The sequence below is a fragment of the Chrysoperla carnea genome, chromosome 4 (genome assembly GCF_905475395.1).
Source record: "Chrysoperla carnea chromosome 4, inChrCarn1.1, whole genome shotgun sequence".
Lineage (NCBI taxonomy): Eukaryota > Metazoa > Arthropoda > Insecta > Neuroptera > Chrysopidae > Chrysoperla > Chrysoperla carnea.
This window is the reverse complement of record NC_058340.1, coordinates 58,544,896-58,572,698: the sequence shown is the minus strand read 5'-3', so window position 1 is coordinate 58,572,698 and position 27,803 is coordinate 58,544,896. Positions and strand designations below refer to the sequence as shown.

General features: G+C 29.7%; 3 protein-coding genes across 3 annotated transcripts; 2 read left to right on the top strand and 1 right to left on the bottom strand.

Moving 5' to 3' along the window:
- Window positions 1–2,339: 2,339 nt before the first annotated feature.
- On the top strand, window positions 2,340–5,555 carry LOC123298470. The gene is made up of 3 exons (XM_044880475.1): window positions 2,340–3,063; window positions 4,187–4,486; window positions 5,331–5,555. The coding sequence occupies exons 1-3, from the start codon at window positions 2,379–2,381 to the stop codon at window positions 5,516–5,518; spliced, it is 1,173 nt and encodes a 390-aa protein (XP_044736410.1). The 5' UTR covers window positions 2,340–2,378; the 3' UTR covers window positions 5,519–5,555.
- Window positions 5,556–5,732: 177 nt separating this feature from the next.
- On the bottom strand, window positions 5,733–17,471 carry LOC123297538 (proton-coupled folate transporter-like). Its single transcript, XM_044879239.1, has 6 exons — window positions 17,102–17,471; window positions 13,125–13,827; window positions 12,961–13,062; window positions 8,932–9,069; window positions 6,556–6,796; window positions 5,733–5,840 (listed from the first exon to the last, which is right to left on the bottom strand). Exons 1-6 carry the CDS (start codon window positions 17,387–17,389, stop codon window positions 5,735–5,737), a joined length of 1,578 nt encoding a protein of 525 aa, XP_044735174.1. The 5' UTR covers window positions 17,390–17,471; the 3' UTR covers window positions 5,733–5,734.
- An 8,013-nt stretch (window positions 17,472–25,484) lies between these two features.
- LOC123298819 lies at window positions 25,485–26,811 on the top strand. The gene is made up of 4 exons (XM_044880915.1): window positions 25,485–25,654; window positions 26,036–26,211; window positions 26,451–26,641; window positions 26,776–26,811. The coding sequence occupies exons 1-4, from the start codon at window positions 25,485–25,487 to the stop codon at window positions 26,809–26,811; spliced, it is 573 nt and encodes a 190-aa protein (XP_044736850.1).
- The last annotated feature ends 992 nt before the right edge of the window (window positions 26,812–27,803 follow it).

The window sequence follows — 27,803 nt, the reverse complement described above, 5'->3', positions numbered from 1 at the left end:
CTAAACCAACATTTATTACGACTTCTCCATATACCACCATGTAAAAAGAACTGTTTTTAACATATAATTTCTCGTAAACCGTGCAGAGAATCGACTTGAAATTTACACAGAAGACGAATTAAATACTCAGTACCTGGATGACCGAGTTTTGATCATGCAAGCTTGGTCTGTTTAAAATAAGTTCAGAATAGCCTAACAATAACTGTGACGTCCTTTTAATGACTTTCGACTTTCATGGAACACGTCAAGGAAATTTTGAACATTAACTCATGAACCATGCTGTAAAATTGAAATTTACTGTTCTAGTTGAATATACTTACTTTTAAACAGATCAAAGAATTTTGAACATAACTAAACCCCTGAACCATGCTGTACAATTGAAATTTATTGCTCTGGTTGAATATACTTACTAATTGCAGGGCGCATACAACAACCTTCTACTGTAATCTCGTATGCTTCATTTTTATTCTTGTTTAGATGAATATTATAAAAAAAATAAAGTTTGATATATCATATACATACATACCTTACTTGTATAAAGATGTACAACCGGAAAAGAAATCCCGTTCTGGAATTTTAATTAACAAGCGTCCAGTGTTATGTTTTACATCATTGTACGCATCTACAGGATGGCTCTCTAAGGGTTCTGTTCAGCAGTTAAGAGTTAAAATTCAATTCAAAATAAGCTAAGCTTATCTTAGTTCAAAATTGATCCGACTGAATGTTATGCAGTCGTAGGTAAAGTTGAAACAGAACTTAGCTGTAAGCAATTCCAACACAGAAAAAAACTATTGTTATGCTGGTTTTCCATTCAACGGACAAACAAAAAACTCAAATAATAACTTAAGAGTGTTTTGCGACAGTATAAAAACTCATAATATTATTTTTATTCTCAAACTGTCGCAAAACACGCCAGTGGAAAACCGGCATAATTTGAACCATAAAGATATCTAAAACCATCGCGGTTCAATTTTTGTGTCGAATTACTTAGAATGAAGTCTGGCAAAAAATTTCGAGTAAATCATCGAACTAATTGAATCTCACCCAGGCTACCTTTTTGCAGTAAACAATTTCCTAAATCCAAATTATGAGTGTACTAAAATTCTCTTATTTCCATTATCGTATACTGTACTTTTCCGGATAGAATGCTCCACAAATCGTACAAAGACATCCTGTATTTTCAACTAAACTATCTATTTTATTATCATTATATAAAATGTAATTAATAAAATTTTATTATATAATTATTTCACCATTTGATAATATTAGAAATTTATTTTCAAAATTTGTGCCGTCAATTTGGAAGACCTTTTCCTTTCTATTGATAAAAAATCACACCCATTTGGAGTAGGGACAAATCTAAATAATATTCACTGATCACCCCGTGTGGAATTGGCATTAATAACTTAAAATTTTGCCAATTTTGAATAACGTTTACGTAACCATACCAAAATTCAAGCAGAGCGGTTTATATTCTTCTTTTTTAAATAACTTGTTATCCGTCCAATAAGCAAAAAGCATGAAGCATGGTTTTATTATTGAAATTAAAATAATCAAAATACTTATATGTCAATATCTCATTCGGAATGGGCCATTCCTTAAGCTTTAATGATACCTACATTTGCAATAATTTATTTTATACATATCTGGAAATTATCTTTCTTCGCTTTCGTCATGTTATTATTCGATGCAAAATATAATAATATTACAATATCGTGTTCTAATTTTTACGTTGTAACTTCATCGAAATTATGTACCTCCCAAAAGATGACCGAAAAAGCTAATCGACATTTTACTCCCAAACTTTTTATATAAACACTTTTTGCCATACAGGGTATTTGACTAAATTATACCGATAAAACTAGACTATTCGTTAACAATCGGGTCTCTAGCGTGAATACATTTTAAGTTAAATTATCGGAAAAGCTGGTTATTATCATTACGAGTTGATTGGTTTGAGTGTGTGGACTATTGAGGAATTTATTCTATTCACGATAGAGATCCGCTTGTGTACGAATAGCCTCATCGAAAGTATACGATCTACAAGAAATCTACGTCCATGACCATGATCTACAATGAATCTGTAAATCGTGAACGATTACCACGATCTACAAGAAAGTAATACTAGTGCCTCCATCTATGAAAGTAGGAATGGACTATTAGCCACAAAAACATGCAGAAACCTTTATTATAATATCTCATGCATTATGACATTGACACATGTGAAGTGAAGTATTTCAATTTCAATTATTGCGAAATGTCAAAATCATTTCAGTAAATAAATAATTTATTTAAGTAATTTTTATTGTGTAAATATAAACGTACATAAATGTGGAATGTGAATTTGAAAGTTATTTATATACGTATTTAATATCTGAATGGCGTTATACATACGATCGTATTTTAGTTTAATCGAAAACTACAAATTAATGGTACCAATAATTTATAAAACATTAGAAAATATTCATCCTATACGCTATTTTGTGCATAAAAGTGATGAAAACGATTACGAATCATCAGTAGATGTTGTCGATGAATTTACCGAAAAATTAATACAACGAAAATCAGAAAAATGGGATGCAATTAATATGTCGAAAAGTAAATTGTTTACACTTTTAAAAAAGAATGATAATAATCATATAGACATTAATGAATTATCAGTAATAAGTAATCATGACTTTAATAATTTTTTACGAAAGTATATTGCAACAGAGAATTTTGGTGCAATTAAAACGTTAATAAACTATTGCATTGTAAATGAAAAAGTATTAGATTTTAAAGTATTATTAAGTTTATTATCAATTTGCGGCCATTATGGTGACAAAGCTAATGTTTTAAGATTAATAGATTTAGGGAAAAAAGTAAAGATAGTTAATGATTCGAATATTACACAATGTCAGCAATATGAAGCTGAAGCATTATGGATTCAAGGAAATGTACAGAGTTCCATAGAAATCTTTAAAGATTTATATATATGTAACTTTTATCTACGTCGTAATTTATGTTTATTATTACGATTTTTAATTGGAAGGACAACTGAATCACGAACAGAAGCTATTTTAGGTAAGTAATAAAATTGTTTTTTTTTTAAATTCATGTGAATAAGTAAAATTCATTGAACAATTAACTATAGAATATAGTCAGCCTTTTTGAATTATTCAAAATAAAGTTACTTCTTAATTAAGGATAAGAAATATTTTTATGTGTTCTTTGGGGTTACCTAGCGCAAGGAATTAAAAAATGGACTGTTTTTAGTCCCATGTCTTATTGGGATCTGACATATGGGCGGGGCTAAAGAAACATGGCTGACATAAAGTGACAAATTATAAAAATAACATAGCAATAAAAATGATTAATATTAATGAAATTTGTTGTTAGGGGCAAACAAAACCGAGTAATCGTAATTTTACTGAAGGTGAAATACTATTGAAAGCAGGTCTAGTGATTAAATGTGGAAAAAATCAAATCGAAAGTGAGGAGGATGTGCTCAGTTTAACTTCATACTAATAAACAACTAATTTAAAAGAAAAGTCTCATCAAATCGATATAGATAAATAAATATCTCTTCAAGTATTCTTGATGCCAAAACACAGTAATCTTTTTAGCTCAATAATATTAAATGAAGTGAGCACACTTTTTGGCTTGGAAAGAAATTTTTAATTGCAGTGTTTTCTGCCATTATTTTAAGACATCAATTTTCTCAAAATTACCAACATTATTTTCAACTTTCGTGTAATATTTGCCTGCTTGAGGCAAATTATGAAAAATCAGATCTGTATTCGTATTGGAACGACTTTGGCAATTTCACACAACACTTTACTTTTTTCGTGCTTTTAAATTGAAGAAAATACTTCTCAAACGCCATAATATAATTTTTTTATCAATTATTTATTATTGTTGTAATTATAACTTGCAAAAAGTAATCAACTCCAAACTTTGCAATGCTCAACACTAAAAGCTGTAACTTGAAATTAGTTTCTACTTTGACAACCAGGTGTCATGCCGCCTTTTGTCAGATCCCAATAGAATGCATAGAATTTCGCATTCCACATTAAGAATTATGTAACACTTTTTTGAGAGTCCTATGGAAAATGCTGACTGCATTTTACTATTCCATTTTTTTAAATGAAATCGCCCGGTCCATATTATTTCACAGATATTTTTATCATAAAATATGTTTTTTCAGTTCAAATCAGAGAGTTTACCGAAGATTTAGCAACAAATTATAATGAATACGCACCACTTGAATGTCTATGGCAAACATGCATTTTAAGTGAATGGTTTAGTGATCAAACATCTGCATTACAAATGATAGAAGATAATCCAAAATTACGTAAATATTTATCGGAAAAATATAAGCATATAGTATCAGTAGCGTTAAAAACAAACAAAAGTGATGTCGTACAGCGATTATTTGAATTATTTTTAAAATATAAAATGACTGAACATTATATTTCAACTTTACGACTATTATTTGATCATCATTGTAAGTTCAGTTTTGGTTTAGAAGTGCTTAGTCGCGTTTTAAACTATTGTCATACGCGTATATTGCCTTTATTTTCCAAGCCATCCAGGCTATATGGTTTTGGGTAGTATATTATTGTTCTTGATGTTAAATAAATTTTAAATTAGATCCCTGGGATCATAAAATTTAGAAAAATTAGAAATTTTTCAACGGCAGGAAATTTCTTACGCTTCCGATTTGGCATGAAATGTGCTCACCTGTTTCTACGATGATTTTTCCAGCCTCTTTTAAGTAGTTCTCGTTGTTAATACAATTCCGGAAAATATATGTCTTTCAACAAAATTGGTTTGAATTGGTTAAAACGTGAATATGCGGAAATATCATCCAAAGATCAAAAATGATCTTTGACTTCATATGAGAATTCATAAAATTCGCCAAGAAATATTTCGACTTTTTGAACAACTTCATGCAAATACCGTTTCATAATTGCTTGACGACCCCTTTTAAATAATTTAAAATTTAAAAAGAAATTCTGTTATGATAACAAAAACTCCATCTAATCTTCACTCCTCCCCCTCTCACGTTCACGCTTCTTGCTTACATGACGTATTTTATAAATATGACCACTTGTAAAATAACCGAAAATGTTTAATGTAGAGGTCATTGAGTTTTTTAAAAATTTATCGATTTATAAGCTTATTAAACTACGAGCATTTTATCAAACCATTTTAAGGAAATATTTGTTACAAACGTATACAAATTTAAAATTATTTTTAAAACGAGGACAATAAAAACGTATTATCGTGACTAGACACTATTTTTTTTTTCTAATTTATAATAAATAATTTTTAAACATTTATTTTAGATTTGAAACGTGACTTTTATCACTGTGCAGCGATAATTCGATGGTCAACAGATTTAAATATTCCATTACGTTCAGAACAAAGTACAAAATTTGTAAATATGCTTATTAATCATTACGGTGATAAACGTCAAATAAAAAAAACAGTGGAAAAAAATCTTCGACCACCACAATTCAAACTCAAATTTTAAAACTTTTAAATTTTTTACTACATGTGTGTACCTGCGGCTGGCCTTATTTTTCCACAAAATATGATTATTTTCAGTAATAATGTAGTCAAGTTAGGAAAAAAATATTGTTGAACATTTTTTAAATGAATTTTTTTTATTTATTTGCTTTACATTTTGTTTTTGTTTTTTGTAAATAAAAATTAAATATTTAAAAATAAAATAATACTTTGTTGAAAATTAGGGGACAATTTCATTAACTGGTATTGTATACTTAAATATGTCTGGACCTTTTACTGGATTTTCACTGTTTATTCGGTCTCGTTTTTGTAAAATATACATCCACCTAGAAAAGGTTAAATCAATTAATTAAATATTCTTAACATCAGTTTTAGTTTTTTTACAGGATCACATCGATAAACTACATGTCAATGGTTATTTCGCGGTTATTCAACGTAGCCAATAGTATTTCACCTCATTTATTATTAGTATTTCATCCCGAACTCAAATTTTAAGCAGGTGTAGACAGTACACTTTATTTCTACAAAAACGACTTCATAGATAAGCTCTACTTGAGTATTGATGTCAATCAATAAATTTAATTCGTGAATGCGGCTGCATCATCGCTGAAGTGACTGTTTGGAGCGCTAAAAAAACTAAACTTAGACAATTGGGATGTTTAAAGGAGGACTGTGTAAATCCCAGCTACCACTACTTAAATCATTTGTAAATTAAATGTTAAAGTATAGCAAAATGGTTACGAAACAGGAAAAGTCCGAATATTTTCATAACAAGGATTTGGGAAACGGCAGAAAAGAGGATGTTTCATCGGGTTCACTTTCTTCTCGTTTTACTTTTTTTATTTAAACACGTTTCGAACGCACCCGATTTTCTTCCCATTTCTATCTAGTAAAAGATCGTATAGATTATCTCACATGTTCTTGTGATTATTTACCCAACTCGTTATTAACAAATATGGGATAACTTGTATTCTTTTTTAAATGAGTTAGAACATAATAGAGTATAAGTAAGCCGATATTCTGTGTTATCACAATACTTACGCAAATATACCAACTGCAGGTAATGTCATAGCTGCACCCAATAAAAAGAAAGCACCCGGTAAAGTTTTAAGTGTATTCACATATAAAACACTGTACATTGGACTGTAAATAAGTGGAACAATAGCTTCACATACTCCAAATAAAGAATGAATTTTTCCTTGTTCGTTCGAAGCAACAATTTTCGTTGTAATTGATCGCATGGCAATGACACCCGTTCCGCTGATTATATCCACTAAAGGAGCTGGAAAAAAATATAACATACATTTTATAATCAAAATAATCAGAATCACATTGAAAAGTGCCAGAGTTTTAACCTTCAAATCCTAACTGGCAAAATAACTTTATAATGAAGAAATAATCTCGTGTGAGAACTACGTGTAACAGTTTACTCAAAGTTGCTTGTCATTTAAAAATTGCATTAACTCACTCTTGTAAACTATCGTGACAGATCATACGGAGGTGCCATTATTTACTCATCTAAGCTCCGTCCACATAAAGAAGTTCGGAAAGAGTGGGTAGATTTAGTGCTGTCCCTGAACAAACTAATTAAATGATAGTATATCGAGGAAATTTAACTGAAAAAACAGCAGAAGATAAATCGAAACCGAGATTATTGAGTCATACTACTAAAATTAAGTGAACGTTGTTGAATCATAAGAAAATTCCGAGATGCATAACTACTGGTTGTAATCACAGGAGACCGCAATACCAAGCTGAATTATTAAATTATAAGCTAACAGGACTATAAAAATGGTACATTAAACATCAACTTCGTTACTTCTATTCTGGAAATTTTGAAACTGAAGGGATTTATCGAAACTGAGGATACGAGGCTTAAAAGTAGACAATGAAGTTTACCATAACCATCAACTTAATCAAAGTTATTTAAAAATGAATAAAAACCAATCTTTCAATAAAGGACTTCGTTAAAGAGTATGCATACAAACTTCCGATTTATATACTTTGTATGTCTCACAGTGTGGGATATAATTAATGTTAGTCATTCCCCACATTTAAATAATAATGAATATTTAATTTATTTCAATAATATTTGAGCAATACTATTACTGCCCTTACTTAAAACAAACAACTGATATAAATTATTTGTTAATAAGTTAAGGCGTAATAAATAATTCAGTTTCCTCTTTAAACTTTTTAATTATGTCATAATACAAAAAAATTTGTCATATTATATTACATTTAAGATTGTAAGTCCCCGATTTAAGTATAATCCTTACTTATAAATGCGAAAGTAATTCTGCCTGCCTGTATGGTTTTATGTATGTATGTATATATGTTACGCAATCACGCCTAAACTAGTGAATCCATTCAAATGTAATTTGGCAGGAAATAGTCTAGAGCCTGAGAAGGGACATAGAGTAGTTTTTTAATACGAAAAGAGAGCTGTAAGGGGTTTAAATTTTGACGCGAAATACAACCAGCTTCAAAGATTGTTTTTATATATTTTTAACCTTGGGGCTAAACCCGACGCAAGGAGTGTGGAGGAGGGGTGAAGGTGGGAATGAACGATCTAATATTTTCAAATATACCCAAGTTTAAGTTACATGGTAGTCAGTTCAGCCGTTTAAAAGTTGTGAACTCTTTTAGTGGGGGGTTTATAAAATTTACTAGATACTATTCATCCATTTCTATGCAGCCATAATGACCCACAGCGAGGTGTATCAGGGTACAGCCAGGGTTTTTGCCCTCGAATTAGGATTCCGCACCAAAATAATAAAATCGACGAAATTGTGAACAAAAGGAGGATAAATAATGTCGGCATATGAAGTGAAGGTTTTAACACAAAAACCTTTGTATTTAAAATTGAAGTTGCCCAGCGAAGCGGGTAGTTCACAGCTAGTAGTTATATACATATAAATAGAAACTCGCTTGGTTGATTAATTTTTATGCTTATATGTACTGTGTTGAACAGTTGACGTTGAAAGGGATAGTAAAATATAAAGTAGGATGATGCGTGGTTTAATGCATTCGTTATTTAACAGTGCCTAAGCTATGTGCAAAAGTTGCACAGATTAACTAAATCAGGTGAAATTTTGAATTGATTGAATCGTTTGTTAAAGTTAATGTTAGTAGTAGGGTAATAAAGGAATAAGTCAGGGATGTATTAAGAAATTATCAAAAAAACCCAAGTATTTTGAAGATGGGCAATAAGTCGTAAGGCTGTTTCTACTTGCCACTCGTAAAAGAGAGTCGAGATAAAAGAAGACCTATAATTCAGTCATGAATAGTGGAAATGTCTGTGCCGCGTTCCGTAAACCAAATGGCATTTTAAGAATTCGAAGAGATCAAATGGGATTATTTTCGTCCATAGATGTAAGTGAATAGGCAATTGTTTTTTATAATAGACATACTCACCGATATAAAATAATGTTGGAGTCTTACTAAAAGCGTATATAAAACTAGCAGCAACTTTGCTCAAACACGCCATAATTCCAATAATTGTATCATCTAATTTTAACCAACGACTGAACACTGTTATCGATATTAGTGTACCTGAAAAACAAAAAATGGGATTTAGTAATTGTAGCTATAAGTATAATAATATAGTCGAATGTGGCAAAAAAGAGTAAACAGAGCCTGAAATAATTCCCGTGATACAAAAAGCCAATTATTTAATCTAGCATGATATTTAAGCGGTCAATTCGATAAAGAGAAAACATTTTTATTTCTGTTTTCAATAAAGCTCAGTTTACAAGGTAATTTTTACCTTGAATAAGATATGAGATATCGAGAAAAATTGCATAAAAAGAGCTACATGGAGGTTTGGTTTCAAGTCAGATCTTGTAAATTTTTTACCTAACCGCCATCTTCGACAAATATTTTAAGATTAACAATAGTAAAAAAAATAATATCAGCAAGATCTTAAAAACTTATGTATCCATAATTTGGCATAAAGATTCAGAAAGAAGCATAATGCCTATATAGTAAACTTACAATTCAGATTTAAAAAACTACCCTCGAGTATCCCGAGAATAAAGGAAGTAACAAAACTTACGCCTTAATGGTTTGGACGAAATTACATAAGTTTTATTTGCTGAATTTTTTTTAAAAGTCTGATTTCAATTGAGAAATGTATTTATACTTAAGAATTAGTAAGTAATAGAGAATTTTGTTGTCTCTTTAGAAGGAGATCTATCCAGAATTAAGACATATAAACCAGTAGAAACTAAAATAATTCAATTTGTTAAATAAATCACAAACGACCTTTTCAGGAAAAGCTTATTATGTATTTAGTGTTATTAATGTCTATAAAAATTAAAATAATCTAATTGTAAACATATTAATGTGAGCAAGGTTTGTTTAATTTAAATGAAAACAAATAATAAGTAAATTTTCATGGTTAACAAATTAAAGTAATCATTCTTTAAAAATTTATCATAAAATTGTTACCACATGTTCATATAACAAACGTTAAATTAATGATTTATGAAATATGTTCATTACTTCCTAATTATTATTAATTGCTTCTTAATTTCTAACTTATACAGTTTAGTAAAAAGATAAATATTTGAGATTTGTTGAATCTTGTATGTAAGGTGTTCTTATAATACAATGCGTATGATAAACGGAAATAAAACCATATTTTTATTTTACATTTTTAAACCTATTTAATGATGTTAAAATTAGTTTTACTCTGTCACATACATGATTAGTGTTGAGATTGATGACTGGAAAAAAGTTCATAAAAGAATATCTTTCCTCTTCTCTTTAGATCGCAGTTGAAATACGTTTTTTCTCACTGTTTTTTAGTCTTTAAAAATCTAACATTTATAAAATTATCTTTCGTATTAATATGTTTTACCATTCACAGGCTTTTTTTCTGTGACTGTTTTTCTGTGTTTTCATGAAGAATATGTAGATTATTAAAATTTGTTTTCCTGATAGTTATTCAAATGCAGAAGTGAGGTGCTGAGGTCAAATTTTTGACGAAAGAGATTATTTTTGATAAGTTAAATCGGAGACTATTTATGAAGTCGAGTTAATTAAAGTCTTCTTGAAGCAAAATTTCAAAATTGTTGCAATTCTAATTTTTTATACATTTCTTTAAACATTTGCCATAAAAATGCTTAAAAATGACCAACCCGACTATATCATCAAAAAATTGAACAAAAAATTATCAGAATTGAGAAATTATAAGACCCACGATTTATATAAACAATGTTAATGGCTTGTACATATGGAAGTACATCGCCAACCCATTCATTGCTTAAGGCGCTATATAAAATTCTGGTTATTTATTGCTCGATTTATATATAATTCTCGCTCGAAAGATGAATTTCGTACGCCTGACCCGCTCGAAAGGTCGATATGCTTTACAAGCTATTGACAATATCAAAGTATCTAATCCTAAGGCAATTGCCTATGAATTTGTAAGGAGTTTTCCAATAAGAATGATATAATAAAACCTCGTATATGAAATATCTTTTTTTTTATTGGAAAAATATTTTATGGTGGTTGGTGTGATATGCTCTCATCTTTACTGGGAACTACTTCTGTGAATCATCTAACTTTTCGAATTCTCGACTGCATGTTTCTCGAAAAATTGTTTCAGGCAAAAGTTGTTTATTTTTTCACAAGGAAAATTTTTTATATTTAAACTTTTGTTCTATCTTTTACGGTTTTCAAAATGGATCCTACAGACCCAAGACCTACTTTACGTATGTTGATCATTTACGAACTCAAATTCACTTTTTACGTCCTGAGCACGAAATGGACTAATTTGGCGATTTTATGAATATATCTCATTCATCAACATTTCTAAGCGTTACTAACTTGAGACTAAAATTATGAAGAACAATTATAAAGATTTTATTAAATTATAACAACTTTAAGTTTTATGGAAATGTACCCAAATCTGTTAGCGTAATGTTCTTCAATAATTATATCTATAACAAAACTTGGAAATTTAGGTGATTAATTTTTGGACAGAGATAAAGTAAAAGTGTCAAGGTTTAATAAAATATTTATTTATTATTTTCACCCCTGAAATCAATTAAATAAGGTCACATAGTTACTATAGTCCAAAAATTTATATATAAATTGGATATTATTTCGAAGAATAAGTGCGTATAATTTAATAAATGACATTATTGTAGATTATTTTATACAGACGTTCCAAATCAATCAATAATTTATTATTAAAATTAATTTTTTATATATAAAAAAGTTTATTTATACTTTTAATAATCTATAAATAGCAATAATTATTCTAAAAATGTATTCTGAAGTAAATATTTTTAACAAATTTTATTTTTACAAAAAAATCAGAAGTTACGATAATGACGTACATTATATTTTTTTACTAGATAACCTTTAGAAATTGATTTGAGGACAGTGGCGTTATTATAGCATCAGGAAAATTGTACAATGTATTTAGGACCACTACTCAGGTTTAGTGGATAAGTGATGTGGCATTTTCCCTTCCTTGTTTAGATTTTCTTGAGTATTTATATTCGATATTTTTATAATTCCGTCTATAAAAGTTTAAAAATTATAAAATATACATTGAAAATTCGAAAAATTTTCCGAATTGCAGATATTTAAATGAGACTTTCATGATATAATAAAAAGTTGTTTATCCTAAAACTACTTTTTCAAATTTGTGCCATTCCAGTACTTATTTTTGTAATACAAGCAATAGAAAATTTTTACAGTGTAGAGTTAAAAAATTTCTCAACATAAACTAAAAGTTTTATTAGAAATAGCTTACTTCGACATTTATAGCTGATTGATCAACAAATAAAACTGCATCAATGAAGTTTTAGTTCGTTTTTCTAAAATACTTTCTTTATTTAATATATTTGATAGAAAGCTCATTCATATCTTTAACACTTTAGTTCCACGCCACTGTTTGCAAATTGAACAATAAATATTTTATTAATAATAATAAATTATTCAATTAAACTATTAGCAATAATGTATACACGGATATAACACATGATTAATTAATTAGACAATATTATAAAGCATAATTAATAAAACGTAATTCGTTTAAAAAATTTAGTTTAAAAATAATTCCTTAAAAATGAATAAAAAAAAGTAGGGTTTTACCGAGTATGCAACATGTGAAGAACGAGATCTATTTACTGATTTCTATTCCTGAAGTTTTTTGGAACGTATATCAAAGTACTGCAATAATTTTTGCCGAGAACGAGGTGATATCAAAACCTCGCCTCGCCTCGTACTTTGCGAAACACTAGATTTTTTTGCAAAATTGAACCGTTTTCGAAAGAAGTATTAGGCCCTTTAACTGAATGGAAGCAATTTCTTGGTCAATATCTACATGGCAACACAAACATATTCATCAATAAAATTTTCGAAATCGCTATACTACTTACGTTATCGAATATTTACTAATGGAAAAATTAGAATATAATAACTTACCAACGAGATTTATAACAACACAGTAAGTCGCAAACATGCTAAAATCAACTTCATCCCAATTAAAACGATATCGACCATACAAGTACATAACTGCAGTTTCACCTATAAACATAGAATAATCCCGAATTAGATATACAATAAAGAAATATTGTAAGAAAACATACCATATAAAGGACCAACAATGACACTAAATACTAACATTAATAAGACAATTAACGTTCGAGTATTCCCATCACGTTTTCGAGTAATAATTCGAAAGGTCTCTAACACATGCCGAGGGTTAAAAAAATCTTGACAACCTCCTGGTGTATCCTCATCAATTTTACTATTTGCCTCTTGTATGTATACAACTCCATAAAAGAATCCCGCTAAATAAAACATTGCCGATATAGAGAAGATTCCATAAAATCCAATTTGCTTATAAAGTACACCACTTAATGCTGTTCCAATGGGAATTCCAAGCGATACGAAAATATTAACAACACCGATACGAAATGTTCGCATTTCAACCGTAGTAATATCGGCGATATAACTGAAGATTGCCATAAACATTGTCATCCAACCGCCAGTTAATGCTGGAAATATTGCTTCTATAACACCGGCAACTTCCATTGGCCATTCCATAAAATAATATGTACAAAGAATAAGTCCCATTGTTGTTAAAAATTCACCAATTATTGGTAAAAGCATACACGGTTTTCGACGACCACGTCGATCACTCCACGCACCCAAAAACATTATTAAAAATGCAGGTATAGAGCTTTGTAATGCTGTTTTCCATACAGTCATGCCTGCTACTAATGTTTGTACTTCAATTTCCTCTTGTGAAAAATTTGTAGTCTTCCTTTCCACCAACGCTGAACAAATCTGGAAATTGTAATTAATATCAATCATTATTCATACATAAAATTTTTAGCAGGTATATTGGACTAATTTGAATGAGATGGACCATAATTATTTTATATAAAAAATCAATTTTCAAGATTGTCTGAAGAAGAATCAAATTTGATTCGAAACTAGTAACGAATTAAGAAATGTAGCAATTAACAAAATATTTACCGGCAAAAAATTTAGACTAAAACAAAACTAATAAATAGGATCAGGATTTTTACATATTTTAAGGCAAGGCTATTAAGCAAAAATCTATGTATATGAAATTCTAGGACCTTTTCGAAACAGTTTTAAATTTTACTTAAATAACTAACCCATAAGCGATTTATCAAGTATTTTCAGTTTTGCATTGGCATAAATCAGCTTTAAGAACAAAATTTTCGAAGTATCGGATTAGACCAGAAATGTTTTTTGGAGAGATTTTAGAAATTGATGCGAGTGGTGCCCAAGTTATAGACCTGACTCATTTTTCGGGCAAGAAGCTAGTCTATTAAGGTCTATTCCTTGTTCCTGTCCTGTATCATGGTCGAACCAAGATTTAAATCGCTAAAATGAGTAAACATTTTAGTCGGTTAGCTTTTTTTTTCTTTCTCTTTATTAACACCAGAAAAAAACTTATGCTAATTCCGAAACAAACAACCATATAAGCTAGTATTTATGTGCATCTGAATTTGCTTTCGTGTTTTCGGGGTTACTTCTGTTCAGCTTTCTCCTCAAACTTCTTATTTTTTTTACTCACAATTCATCAAGATGTATGTGATCCATTTTAATCTATTATAGCTAAAAGCTCGTTTTGCAAAATTAACAAATTAATTTATTAATTCTGCGAGACCAAGATTGAGCTATGGCGAAAGATTATAAAGTCAAAATAATCAGAATAAAAATGTACAAAACATTAGAACTAATCTTATATGGCCTTATTTAGAACACTTATTGATTAGCCATAATAGTATATGTTCGACATATATTAGTCGAATATACATATAATAATTATTAATATTTTAATAAAAATATTTCTAAATTTCAAAAAAATATTTATAATTTTCCAAATTTATTTGATTCCGTTTACCAAAAAGTTCAATGTAACATATATAACAATACTATCACACATGAAACAGAAATGTCTTGTCTCGTTTAATTTGCAATTAATGTTCGTAAGGGGGAAGCCGTAATACAGATCCTGTAAAACTAAAAATTAATGAGTCTCCCATTGTGTATAAATTACAATGATTTTTTTCCGATGTGGGGATTTAGTTTTTGAAATAAAACTTTACTACATTTGGAGAATTAAATTACATACATATCGAAACTGATTGTGAAATTAAACAGATATTATTTCCTACTCTAAAAATAGTTTTCCACAGTTTATCTAGGTATGATATATATAAAAGGTATAAAATATATTGTCGTCATAGTTTAAAAGCCCCAAACTCCAATTTGACCAAGACTGTATTTGACTATCTTTGTTTAACGAATTTAGTGTATTGGGCTTAGAATTTTTGTCTTTTACTCATTGATCTTGGTCTTGGTCCTGCAAGTCTTGTTTGGTCTTTCATACGTGTAAGAGTAAGATCAAAGCACAACACTAAGTATGTTAAACATAAACAGTTACATTACAACAGGGCCAAGATCAATAGGTAGGTTAAGTTAGGTTGGAGTGGGACACACTTAGACCATAGGTTCCATTGTGATACCGAAAACAGCGTTGACCATTTCTCGGCCACTACTCCATGAACCATTTGGAGCTGTTTCAGAACAGGAGGAGAGCTTTGACGTCGACGGACTTTAGGTCGGAGAAATCGTCGAAGAGAGGCTGGCTCAAGTAATTCCATCTTCTCATGGCAAGACCTGGGCAGTGACAGAGAAGATGAGACGTCTACTGCTCCTCACCACTGTGACAGATCCTGCAGTAGTCGTGATACACTACCAGACCCAGGCGTTCAGCATGCCTGCCGCCCAACCAGTGTCCTGTAATAACCGCAACAACTTTGCTAACAGAGGCCCTTGGAAGTGATATGATATCTGCGGAACGTCTACGATTGTACTCCGACCATATAAGATCAATGGGTAAGACCTATAGCAAAGTTAAAGCCTAAGTATGTAAGATAAAGACAGATAAATTAGCCAAGATTTGGTATTGGTGCTCATCACTAAACTTCAATCATTTTCCAAAATTCTTTTCTTAGCGATTCCAAATCTATCTAAAAAAATTACTTTTGCTGAATTGTTTCATAATTATTAATGTTATCAGGTGGTCATAGTGTCCGATAAATACTCTGCTGCGTTTTTTCAGATCGGTAGCTTTAATGTGACGTTATCATGCTCATTGAAATGTCGTATAGAGAGAAAGTTTGATAGACTCGTCAAAAGTAAGCTACTCACGAAGTTTCAAGTATGTATTGATCATTTAACTAAATGCGAACTACAATATTTTCATAACAGAAAGTTTTAAACATTAAAACCACTTTTATATATCAAAAGAATTTGAAAAAATTATAATTTTATGCCGATGAAGAAATGTTTTATTATTTACTGTAAAATTTTGTTCAGTATAATATTGTAAATTTTCATTTTTCAAACAATTTTATGTTTCGCTAACATCGCCAATTTGAACGCTTATTTTTCTACGCATAGATACGATTAAAATGTTGCAATTCAGTTTCCGTGAGAAAATACATCGATAACAAGTTTACCTCAAAGTAAAATATTTATTTTAAAATTTCATTTTGATTTTTTCTCCTTGACGAAAATCCAAATTTTGTAAATTTTGACAATACTGAAAATAGTCATTGGTTTTCTTCTATACTTAATTCATTTTTAATTGGTTACAAAAGAATATAACTTTATTTATTTAACAGTTGTTGATTTTTTAGTGTTTCTAACATATGAGTTTTGTTCATTGTTCATCACCTGCAATGCTCTGCAGCGGTTTCCAAAAAGAAGAGATTTACCAAAGTATCGCGGCTTTATTCGCCAAACGAAATTTTTCACATCAGCCAAAAAATCGAAATAAGAAAGACTGTTTTTTTATATTAAGAGAAAAAGAAAAACGTTGTCTTTCTATGAACTCGCTATTTATCCAATTTTTCATACAAAATATTTTACAGAAATTATTTACGAAGTATAAAGCTTTTTAAATGAGGATCACAGAGAGACAATAACGAATAACTTTTTGAAACATCGACCTACGGGTCAAAAACGTTTATAACGCGTTGCAAGCTCCAGATCCCTAATAAATGAATTAACTTACTTCATCGCTATATCCTAAATTAACTCGACACGCTTTTTGTAAATTCATATTTTGTACAGCTAATCCAGATAACACACTCGGCATTATATAACACGCTAACATTGGCTCAACAGTTATATAATTACGTAAAAACACAACTTTTTCACCAAATTTTAATTTTGCAAAACTATTTGTATTCATGATTTCTGTTTCCGCTAAATGTTCAGGCTTTGATAATGATGATTCTGTGGAACTGAATGATGAGTGTGCAGCAATTGTTGCTTTCATTATTGGTTCTTTTAACGGCATTTTGATAAAATTAATTAATAATATAATTTAAATACAAAAAACACTAATTTTTTTTTAACAATTCACATATTGTTTTATTTCGTATCATCCACACTAAATGTCACTATACATTAATAATTAAAAATAAATTAATTAATAGCTGAATATTTAAAGTACATATCTAATAATTAATTAGTATTTATTAAATAATAGTTTATGAATGCTAAATAATTTTTGCACTTTTGTTGAACACAGTTAACACTTAATAATAATGCCTTCAATACATAAAATAAAATAAAAAATCATTGAAAGTTATAACAACGATATAATATTTAAATAATGCTGTCTGTTTGTCTGTCGTTTCATTCGTCATTGTAATGTTCAGTTCGTTGGAGAGAAGATCTATTAAATTGATAATGTACGTACGTAATAAATAATATTATTATGCTTGCGTAAAAAAATATGAGTTCTAGTGTAAAGCTGCTATGATATAAACTAATATTACAGGATGTTCAAGATAGTGTGGAGAAACTTGTTTAGTGAGTTATCATCAAGAGCAAAACCCCATTAAGAAAAAATACCTTAAGTGAGGAATATCGCAGTGCGGTGTTCTTGGCTAAAGAAATAATATATAAGTGATAATTTACTTTCTTTTTCTTTATAGGCAATTTTATTACATATTAAGGTGTCTACTTAAGTTGTTTACATATGGGAAACTCATTCAATTATTCACTTTTGACATCGAATGTACCGAATCGAAAATACTACCCTGTGCATTGCACAAATTGAAAAAAGTTCTACAGGAATGTTAATGGTCGTTTAGAAATGTGGACTATTTAGAAGTAGAACCGATTATAAGGGAAACGGAGCGCGCATACATGGGACGCTAAGATGAATATGTTGACGCAAAAATGAACTAAAGATAACTGTTTTTACTTACATCAACAATAATAATTTTAATGTAATATATGCAAAATAAATGTTATTAATTATTTGTTTATAAATGTTTCAAATTAGCAAATAAAAATTTTAATTACGATGACTGGTTAATTTTGATAACAGATAACATGTTTATACGTAGAATTTGCAAAATTTAATTTAAAATTGAAGTTGTCAAAATATTCCCATCGTTAAAAATTTATTCTTAAACAGTGATCTTAAATTCGTTTTTGCCTCAATGTATTCAGCTTCGTGTTCCATACTTGTAAGTGTTCTTTTCCAAAATTATTTAATTTTTTATAATTTATCGTTTCCTTTATTATACCATGTATATGAAATATACCAAGGTATACTAAGTTTAATCCCAAGTTTGTAACGCTTAAAAATATTGATGCTATAAACAAAATTTTGGTATAGGTGTTCATAAAATCACATAATTAGTCCATTTCCGGTTGTCTGTATGTCTGTCTTTCTGCCTGTCGTCTGTCGTCTGTCCGTCTGTCATCACGATAACTCAATTCGCAATCAGGGATCTAAAAAAGCCCCCAGTAACAAAATTTAGGACTTTTTACACATAATTAGAGGATAATTAACGAGAGATATATATAAAATTGTCGTTTTAAAAACAGCTAAAGATATCGAAATTGTTCACTCTATATTTTTTTTGGGAAAAAAAATTTCCAACAACTTTCGTTTGAAAATTTTTTTTATAAAATCAGTTAGTTTCATCTTTAGTGTTAATTAGCATATAAATATATATATTCGGCCGTTTTTCCCAATTTTCGGAAAAATGGCTGAAGATATCATAATTTTCGACTCTACATTTTTTGTAGGGAATAAAATTTCCGACAATTTTTGTTTGAAACTATTTTTCATAAAGTTAATGTTTTCCGAAATATTGACCAAAAATCGTTTTTTTTTTTATGTATACAAAGAATTGATTAACGCAACCCTAGCACTTTTGATATTGCGCCTTAGAAGGGTCTTAAACTAGATGCCAAAACCTTCCTTTTCTTTTAGTTTTTTTTTTTTGTCTTTGTATAAATTCATAAAATCGTTTATTTTCAGTTACTTTTAACGGTCTAAAGGTCTTCTAGTCAAATTTTGACTTGTTACAAAATAATTCCAAAAATTGTACGCTAATCTATACCTGAAATATTCATATACGTTTAGGTTTTTCGGAACACTCTGTATATATGTTAATCTACCTCTCTTATATTTGAAATAACTTCATTAAATGTATATTTCATTATACGTTAATTTGATTTGAATTCGTTTTATTTAACAAATCTTAATTTACACTCTTATTTCATTTATCTAAATTATTAGATATCATATTATTTTTATACTGATTGAAACTTTAACAAAGCAATACTTACGATACGCAAAAATTTTAACAACTATTTAGATTTATTGCTTTCAGATAGGATTGTAACAAATAGCTATTCTGTTTTCTAGTATCATATTTTGAGAAATAACAAAGTTATTTGGAACAACTTTATGTTTCTCAAAGATATTGTTTGGTTAAAATATCTTATAATAGTTAGATTAGATACATAAAATTTTCAACTTTTCCAATAGGAACTAATAAATAGGAACATAATAAATTCAATACTTAGCATAGTTCTAAAAATGCTCATTTTTAGACAAAATTTGTATTTTACAACATAAACACGCATATTCTAGAATATGGCACGTAAAAAATATCCATGAACCCTAGATTCTGTCGCGTGGTTAATAAGCTCCTGAGTCGATGTAGAGCATTTTCTCTCACAGGACATATATATGGCAGAACGGCCATTTTAGAGATAGAGGGGGAGGGGGTAATAAGATGAGCAAAAATTGAAAAAAAGTCTGCTCCTACCAATCTAACGATTATCGAAAAAACGTTTTAGTTAAAAAATGTTAGTTTTTTATGAGGATCAACTTTCTATTTTAAAGTGTTATTCTATCTCCTACCTTTCAGGATCTTAGAACATGATTTCCCCCATCAAACTCTGCAACTTTTATTTAAGTTACTTTTTGATTGGTCAACTACAAAACGAGCTATTTGCTATAATAAATTAAAATGGTTTACCATGTAATTTCTTTTTAACTGAATTTGCTGTGAGTGATGTATAAAAACTCAGTTAGGTGTAGATCTCACAAACGCAAATTTGTTCTCCGTTTTTAAGTTTTATGTTCTTTGACGTTCAAAACCCCAAATTTTGAAAGAATAGGTTAAATGTAACTTTAATTCTTGCTAAAATAGTATACTCGTTTCTGGGTTCTTGATTAATTAGAAAGGTGTAAATATCCAAGAGTTTTGCAACAAGCTTGCAAGACTAGAGGTATGAAAGCAAGTGTAAAACCGAGACAAAATGTGCAATACCAAATTCTAGACTTTCGAGTGTTGCTCTTGATCTTGCTCATCAATTGCAATAATTAAGTTTCACCCGTTATATCTTTGATAATAATACTTGAACAAAACGGCAAATAAATGGCCTTCAAAATGACTTTGTTGCAATCTAATAAACATTTATATTCGTTCATCCAATAAATAATAACTCAGCCTCAGCTTAGAAAAGTGTAATAATGAGAGTTTAATAAGTTAAGTAAAATAATTTACAATGTTACTTAGAAGTAGTATCATGCTTAGAATTTTGAACAATACGCCAATACTTAATATAGTTGTTTATACTTAGAATTAACCAGCTAAAGTTGTCCATTGATATAGATTAATAGACAATCGAAAGGAATATACCCATGAAATATTTTATAATGTTAAGTACATGTATACTTGAATTCTGGTAGTATATAGTATGTCTACTAAAAAATGGTTCGTCTCTGAGGAAAATGTCTCATATGCCTAATCCAAAGAACTCTGATCTTCAAAATCAATTCGGCAGAAATTGAATGTAAAAATGGAAATGTCTTGGAACTTCAAAACACCTCGCAGATAATAATACGTGTTTTAACTACCTACAATTTGTAAGATCAATTTGTAAGATGTAAGATCGATTGTATCCGAACGACTAAAACCGAATTTGGCATTAAACTTAGTTTTAGACGCAGACTTTTGTGATCTTCCATTTCTATCGTTTGACACACTTAGGCCATAAGGTCCATTTTGGTACAACATTTTTGCTGATAACTTCAGCTCTTCAATTACTTTAAGAAGCTGAGTACACCTCTTGCATGCATACAATACTCCATCCCATCACTATTATCCGCTGCTTCGGGCAATTTCAACTTTAAAAACAAAGACTACCACGCTATAAGCATTATATAGACGGAAGAATTTGTAAAATCAGTTCAATAGTGGATTAGAAAATGACAGATTTGCATACAAGCTTTCATTCCGCTTTTCACATCCTTAGAAGTTAAAATTCCAGAAAAACCCCATCTTAATGAGCGTCTACATGACGACATACCCTAGGCATACCGAGTACGGAATTAGCTTAGCAAACCGAGCCACTAGGATTGGCTCATTAGTATGTAAGTTTCCTATAATTGTGACCATTCATTATCGAGATATGGCGCTTCAAAAAAGTTCATTTTTCAAAAATCACTAAAAAATCGCATCTAAACCACATGTTTATGTTATAAACCCCACGCTTTCCTACTTCTCGGCTGGAGTATTATATAAATTAAAAAATGGCAATTTAGATTGAGTAATTATTTGCTGACTTCTAAGTAATATTAGCTAAAGGCCCCATAAATTCGCGATCCGCCCCTGATCTTAACATTAATATAATATTATCAGTGGAAAATAATTACTGAAAAAAACATATTAAAAAATTTGATTTAATATAAATAAAATAAATAATTGTAAGTAAGTATTTTAATATAATTAAGTTACATATTTGATTTGTCTAAGGTAGTTAAATATCATACAGTTGCATATTTGATTTGTCATAATATAATTATAGTATAATTAATTTAATTTTGTTTGCGTCATTTTCAATCGTTGATAATTTTAATACCATTTTCAATGTCAAGCGTGGAAATTTTTAGTTACTTTAAATAAAATTAATACATGAGGTACCTAAGCTACCCATATTTATATACATTTTCGTGAAGAAAAGGATGTATTTGAAATTATACAATAAATAAAAAATACATATCTATTTTGGGCATCCATTGGGATAGTACTTTTCTTCATATTAGGAATCATTTCGCGTTAAAAATACAAGACTCATCATCAGACATTTTTTTACTATATGCACTTATTTATAATAAAGCATAATATTTGAACTTTAAAGTTAAGAAAAGTGATTAAAAAATTTCTTACGGAAATGTGGTTTGACTTAAAAGTAAAGTACATATCAGGCAATCGATAAAATCCATAGAACAATGTATACATTGTCAACAAAAATTATTCGTTTAACAAATTATAAATAAATTAAAAAGTTTTTGACAACATAATTTTATTACCTGTTACATTTTATTTGTTATTTAATTTTTAAACAAATTTGTTTACCAATCTTTATTGTTAATATAGGGGAGAGAGAAGCTATTGCGTACCTAAGAGGTAGATTACCCAAGCAAGGCAAAGCAGGCACGTGTCTAAAGGCGCGTGCTTTAAAGGCGCGACGAGCAAATATGAAATGAAAATGACATAGAGTACTTTGAATAATACCCTAAAAATGAAAATGCTACCTACAATATATTTTTAAAAAAATGGTACAACATCCTACAGTCGGCATTTATACCTTGTTTTAGTTTGCAATTGAAAATGTATTATGTACCTACAAGAACGACAACATAATTGCATTTTTGATGGAGAAAAAGAAACAAACAATCATTCAAAGCCCTTTGTTTATACAATAAAGTACATATAATTAACAAAAATAGATAGTTAAAAATTATTTTCCAAGAAATCTTTTAAAATCTTTTATTCTGGCTGTATATAAACAGCCATTAATAAGATTTTTTTAAAGTTTATTTTTTACAACGTTCAAGCATGAATTTCTTTATCTGGCTGTTTATATTTTGGGTATTTATACAATCTATAATTGCCACAGCAATTTTTACAAATAATAAAATACAATTTATTAAAAATTTTTGTATACGTGAGAACAAGCCAACTGTCATTTACAGCTTTGTTTGTTGGAATCGTGGTAAGAAAATCAAAATAAATTTTCAGTAACAATCCTTGGATTGCAGCTCTGAAGGTCGCGGTTTTCTTGTTCTTCTTCTTATCAATCAATGATGTACTATGTGGCAATCTAAATGACAAAGTTTTTTTTCGTACTTTACTGGAAGACCATTCATTATAGGTCGACTTAATGAATGTTACAGCTTCAAATCGAATGAATTTGATCGGGCTATGCTTAGTTCTATTCTTTTATAGAATAAGGTGTTTATGGAAGAATAGCCACAAAAGTACCTTTTAAAGTTAAAGAATCAATGCGTCAATCTGATTTACTTAAAAAATTTTTTTATCAAATGATAGACTTGATTGATTTGTATACAGAGTGTTTTTTTAACTGGACATATGCGCGAAACATTTCAAAAGCGCACATCTTATACGGGGACTGAATTAAATCTAAGCTTTCCAGTTCAGTTAAAACCTCACACTAATTCATAACTGACAAACATTTGTCGAACACTTTAAATTAGAAAGTTGTTCTTTATAAAAAGACAAACTTTTATTGCTTGAAACATTTTTTTGTAAACCGAATAGTTTAGATAGCAATTGATACCAAAACCCTATAAGACCCTATTAAAAACCGCATATCATAGCTTTTTTCGAAAAAACAATTTTGGGTCAAACCTTTCACTCCGTTTTTTCCCTACGCTATACGGTTAATGGAAAAATGTTTCGAATTAAAAGTGCTACATTTTTAACCGATAACAACATTCTAAATTAAGAGTTACAAAAAATACCATTTCCATCAATGTATAACAGAATATATCTAGTAAAAATTTGGAGTCAATCGCAAGGATACATAAACCTATATATATACTTATAGTAATGATATTTCATTCAATTTTAGAATTCAAAAAGGACTTCATAAAAAGCATTTCTGGGTTGAGAACTGTTCAAGGCATTTTAATGGAAATTGTTGATACAAATAAATTATTTTATCCGACACCACCTCATCGAGCATTATTTATTGTCGATCTACAATGCCCTAACACCCAGATGTTTTTGCAAAAGGTAGCTTTAATAACTGCAAAATGTTTTAATAGACAGATTATATTATGTCAGCCACAATTTTTTACAATTGTTTAAGAGATTAAAATTTAAATTGTAATTAATTTTGATTTGAAACAAAATTTCTAAAAAAGTCAAAAATTAAAAAACTAATCGTTTTATTAAATATACCTTCTAAATTAGCAGACTAGATAGCCGCAACTAATGTTGCTTTAACCTTTTACTATATTTAAGCCTTTTTTACATTGCTCTTTTCACAGTATATTATGTAAGAGTTATGAAAGTTATGAACCTATATAAATGGCGATGTGGTCTCTAGACTCTTTAGCTGTAGCAGAAAATAAACAAAAAATGTAATATTCAGAGTGTCTGTTGTTTCAGCTTCCACGATCCCATTCTTAAACTGTTGGTGCCAATAGACGTAAAATAGGTATATTCAAACCACTCAATTTTGGAAAATTTATGTTTACTGTCTCAAGCTTACAGTAATTTACCGTATGTTAGCCTTATTTTGATTCAAAATCCTCGGATGATCGGAAAACATACTAGTTTTCAGGAGGCTTCATAAAAAAAGCCACGTTCGGCTAAATCCAGCCACTGAAAATCGCCTGTCAGGGCGCACGTTCCTCTCTAGTCAAATTTATGAAATGTCTGATATTTCACAATAAACAAAATGCTAAAGGCCGGCCTTTCCACCCCCAAAGTCACCCGAGGTTCTCTTGCTGTTGGCGTTCAAATGCAGATCAGAAAGTTTTCGTGCTATAAGATGTAGCACGTGGTATACTAACTTAATGTAAGTACTTTTTTATTATTTTGTAGGCAAATCATTTATATCTTTTCGTTAGTCCATACAGATGGATTATATTTTCTGATACAAATTCATTTTATAATGACACAAGCATTAACGAAAAATCAATTAACGTATTCAACTCACTTGGAATTTACTTGGACAGTGATGTTATACTTGTACAAAATCTGGAAAACCATCAAAACATTCTATTTGAGTTATTTCAACCTTATAAAATAGCGGAAAATATGTCAATTATAATTGAACATTATGGGCAATGGACCAATAATAATACACTTATTGATAAAAGAAGTACCCCGATTATATCACGCAGAAGGAAAAATTTACATCAAGCTACTCTTCGAGTAGCTATGGTTACGCGCGATAATAAAAGCCTAGCAGAACTGTACACCTACAAGTAAGTATGCACAATGTTTGCCTTTTGATGAAATGTAATCGGAGAGCACTGAAATATGTTGACTAAGCACACTCTCCGATCATTTACTTCGTTTAAAATTTTAAGTGATAGCCAACCGAGAACCGAGCCGATCTTAAATAGTGTAAAATCTCAATACAAAATACTAGAAATTGCTACCAATCCTAGAAAGTATATCTTTGGGAATTTTTGTTTTCTGAATCGATCTTTAAATTCAGATGGTTACTTCTAAAATATTGAATGCGTTTTGGGAACTAGTGACCGGTGAGCGCTTACCAAATACGGAGACTCACACTTCAACATGTTTAGTGGGCGCTCAATTACCACTGTATTCCAAAATTACTAATTTTAACGTATTTTTAGAACGCCTAATGTAAATACAATTCCTAAAGCCGATTTTATATTAACACAAGTTATTCTTGAATACTTCAACTGTACCGGTTCGTATCTGTTTACGGATACTTTTGGTGGACCTGCTTACACTAATACTCCACCAAAAGGAATATTTAAACTTGTATTAGAAAAAAAGGCTGATATAGGTAAGTGATATTTTCTACAATATTATCATATTAAAAATCAAGAGGGGTTTATTTCCAACGGACAAGACTTTTTAGTGTTCCGTTACCAAATGGCAAGAAACTTTTAAAACAAATCATATGATTATGGTTTGATTTAGTTAACAATTAACCAGGCGAATAGGTTTCCTTCAAAATAACACTAGAAATCAACAAAACTGTTCGCCTATATAAGTTCACTTTCTTATATTAATAATCTTAAGGTTCCAGTTTTCTTGTAATGGCAAGTCGTTTGAATGTAAAATATATATTTCCAAGTTCAGAAATCCAAGCAAAAATAATATTTAGACGACCACGATTATCTTATGTTGAAAATTTATTTACTTTAACTTTTGCTGGTTCTACATGGATTGCAATTGCTGTACTTACATTGGTTATCATTATTTTACTGGCTGTAACAACATTTATTGAAAAAAAATACAAAGTATACGATCAGGTAATTTTATGAAACCTAAATTAATGTTTTTAGTATATGAATAATGAAGACCCTGTATCAAATTACTAATTCGCGGATTGTGGTTAATTCAGGTCCGTGAATTAACCGGCGGTTTTGCGAAAAAATAAATTTTTGGAAAGACAGGTCCGAATTTTCTGAGAAAACAAATTTTTTAAGGAAACGTCTCGATTTTCCGAAAAAACAAATTTTTAATAGATTGATCTCATTTTTCAACTAAAACAAATTTTGTAATTAGGCCCGACTTGAAAGAAAACAAATTTTGGAAAAATTTTGTGCTTATACTTGTGGCACTTACGTGGGGAAGACCTAAAAAATATCTCTTTACTGCACTGACTTTTAAGAGCAATCACCATCTTTTAAGATGGGCACCGAGTTTGGTTATATGGAGTTATATGGATATTATTATCTATACATATAAAATGCTTTGTCCTGAATGACTGACTCAGTGACGAATCAATGCACAGCCTAAACCGCTGATCGTAGAGACCGAAAACTTGAAGGTTGTGTTCTTTGTATTACGTAGGCATCCGATAAGAAAGGATTTTCCGAAATTCTACCCCCAAGAGGATGAAAAATGGGGGCAATTTTTCTATGGGAAAACGAGATTCATTGGCTCAATCTACTTCAAAGTTTTCATAAACATTCTTTAAAAGAATTGATGAAAAATGAGTTTCGTTTTTAATTGAAAATCGACGAATAACGGGGTTAAAAAGGTGGGGCTATATGAGCTCAAAATTTGAGGCAAAAATTTGCTGTATCGCTTTTTTATGATGAATTTCTTTAAGGGGGTCAAATAGGGGATGAATGTTTGTATGAAACTCCGTCATTTTGGTAGTGAAAAGGGAACGATGGTTTGTATAAAAATTTGTAATTTTGAGTGGGTATCTGCTAAGGGCAAAATAAAATTTTTTTTCAGGTCACTATTCATTCGGGTATTAACTACTTACACTCAAAATTAAGTGACATAATATTAGTAATGGTTGCCACTGTAACTCAACAAGGTACAGAAGTAGAACCACGAAGTAATGCCGGAAAATTAATACTATTTATGTTACTTATTTCACTTACGTTCCTTTACAATGCATACACAGCGCTCATT

What these genes read in the sequence shown, in the direction of transcription:
- LOC123298470 (XM_044880475.1), top strand. Translation starts at nt 2,379, where the DNA reads ATGGCGTTATACATACGATCGTATTTTAGTTTAATCGAAAACTACAAA. An exon ending in ACGAACAGAAGCTATTTTAG is followed by an intron (nt 3,064 to 4,186) that starts GTAAGTAATAAA and finishes ATGTTTTTTCAG; the next exon opens with TTCAAATCAGAGAGTTTACC. An exon ending in ACTATTATTTGATCATCATT is followed by an intron (nt 4,487 to 5,330) that starts GTAAGTTCAGTT and finishes CATTTATTTTAG; the next exon opens with ATTTGAAACGTGACTTTTAT.
- LOC123297538 (XM_044879239.1), bottom strand. Translation starts at nt 17,389, where the DNA reads ATGCCGTTAAAAGAACCAATAATGAAAGCAACAATTGCTGCACACTCA. An exon ending in ATTTAGGATATAGCGATGAA is followed by an intron (nt 13,828 to 17,101) that starts GTAAGTTAATTC and finishes TACAATTTCCAG; the next exon opens with ATTTGTTCAGCGTTGGTGGA. An exon ending in CCTGCAGTTGGTATATTTGC is followed by an intron (nt 5,841 to 6,555) that starts GTAAGTATTGTG and finishes AACCTTTTCTAG; the next exon opens with GTGGATGTATATTTTACAAA.
- LOC123298819 (XM_044880915.1), top strand. Translation starts at nt 25,485, where the DNA reads ATGTCAATTATAATTGAACATTATGGGCAATGGACCAATAATAATACA. An exon ending in GCAGAACTGTACACCTACAA is followed by an intron (nt 25,655 to 26,035) that starts GTAAGTATGCAC and finishes ACGTATTTTTAG; the next exon opens with AACGCCTAATGTAAATACAA. An exon ending in AGAAAAAAAGGCTGATATAG is followed by an intron (nt 26,212 to 26,450) that starts GTAAGTGATATT and finishes AATAATCTTAAG; the next exon opens with GTTCCAGTTTTCTTGTAATG.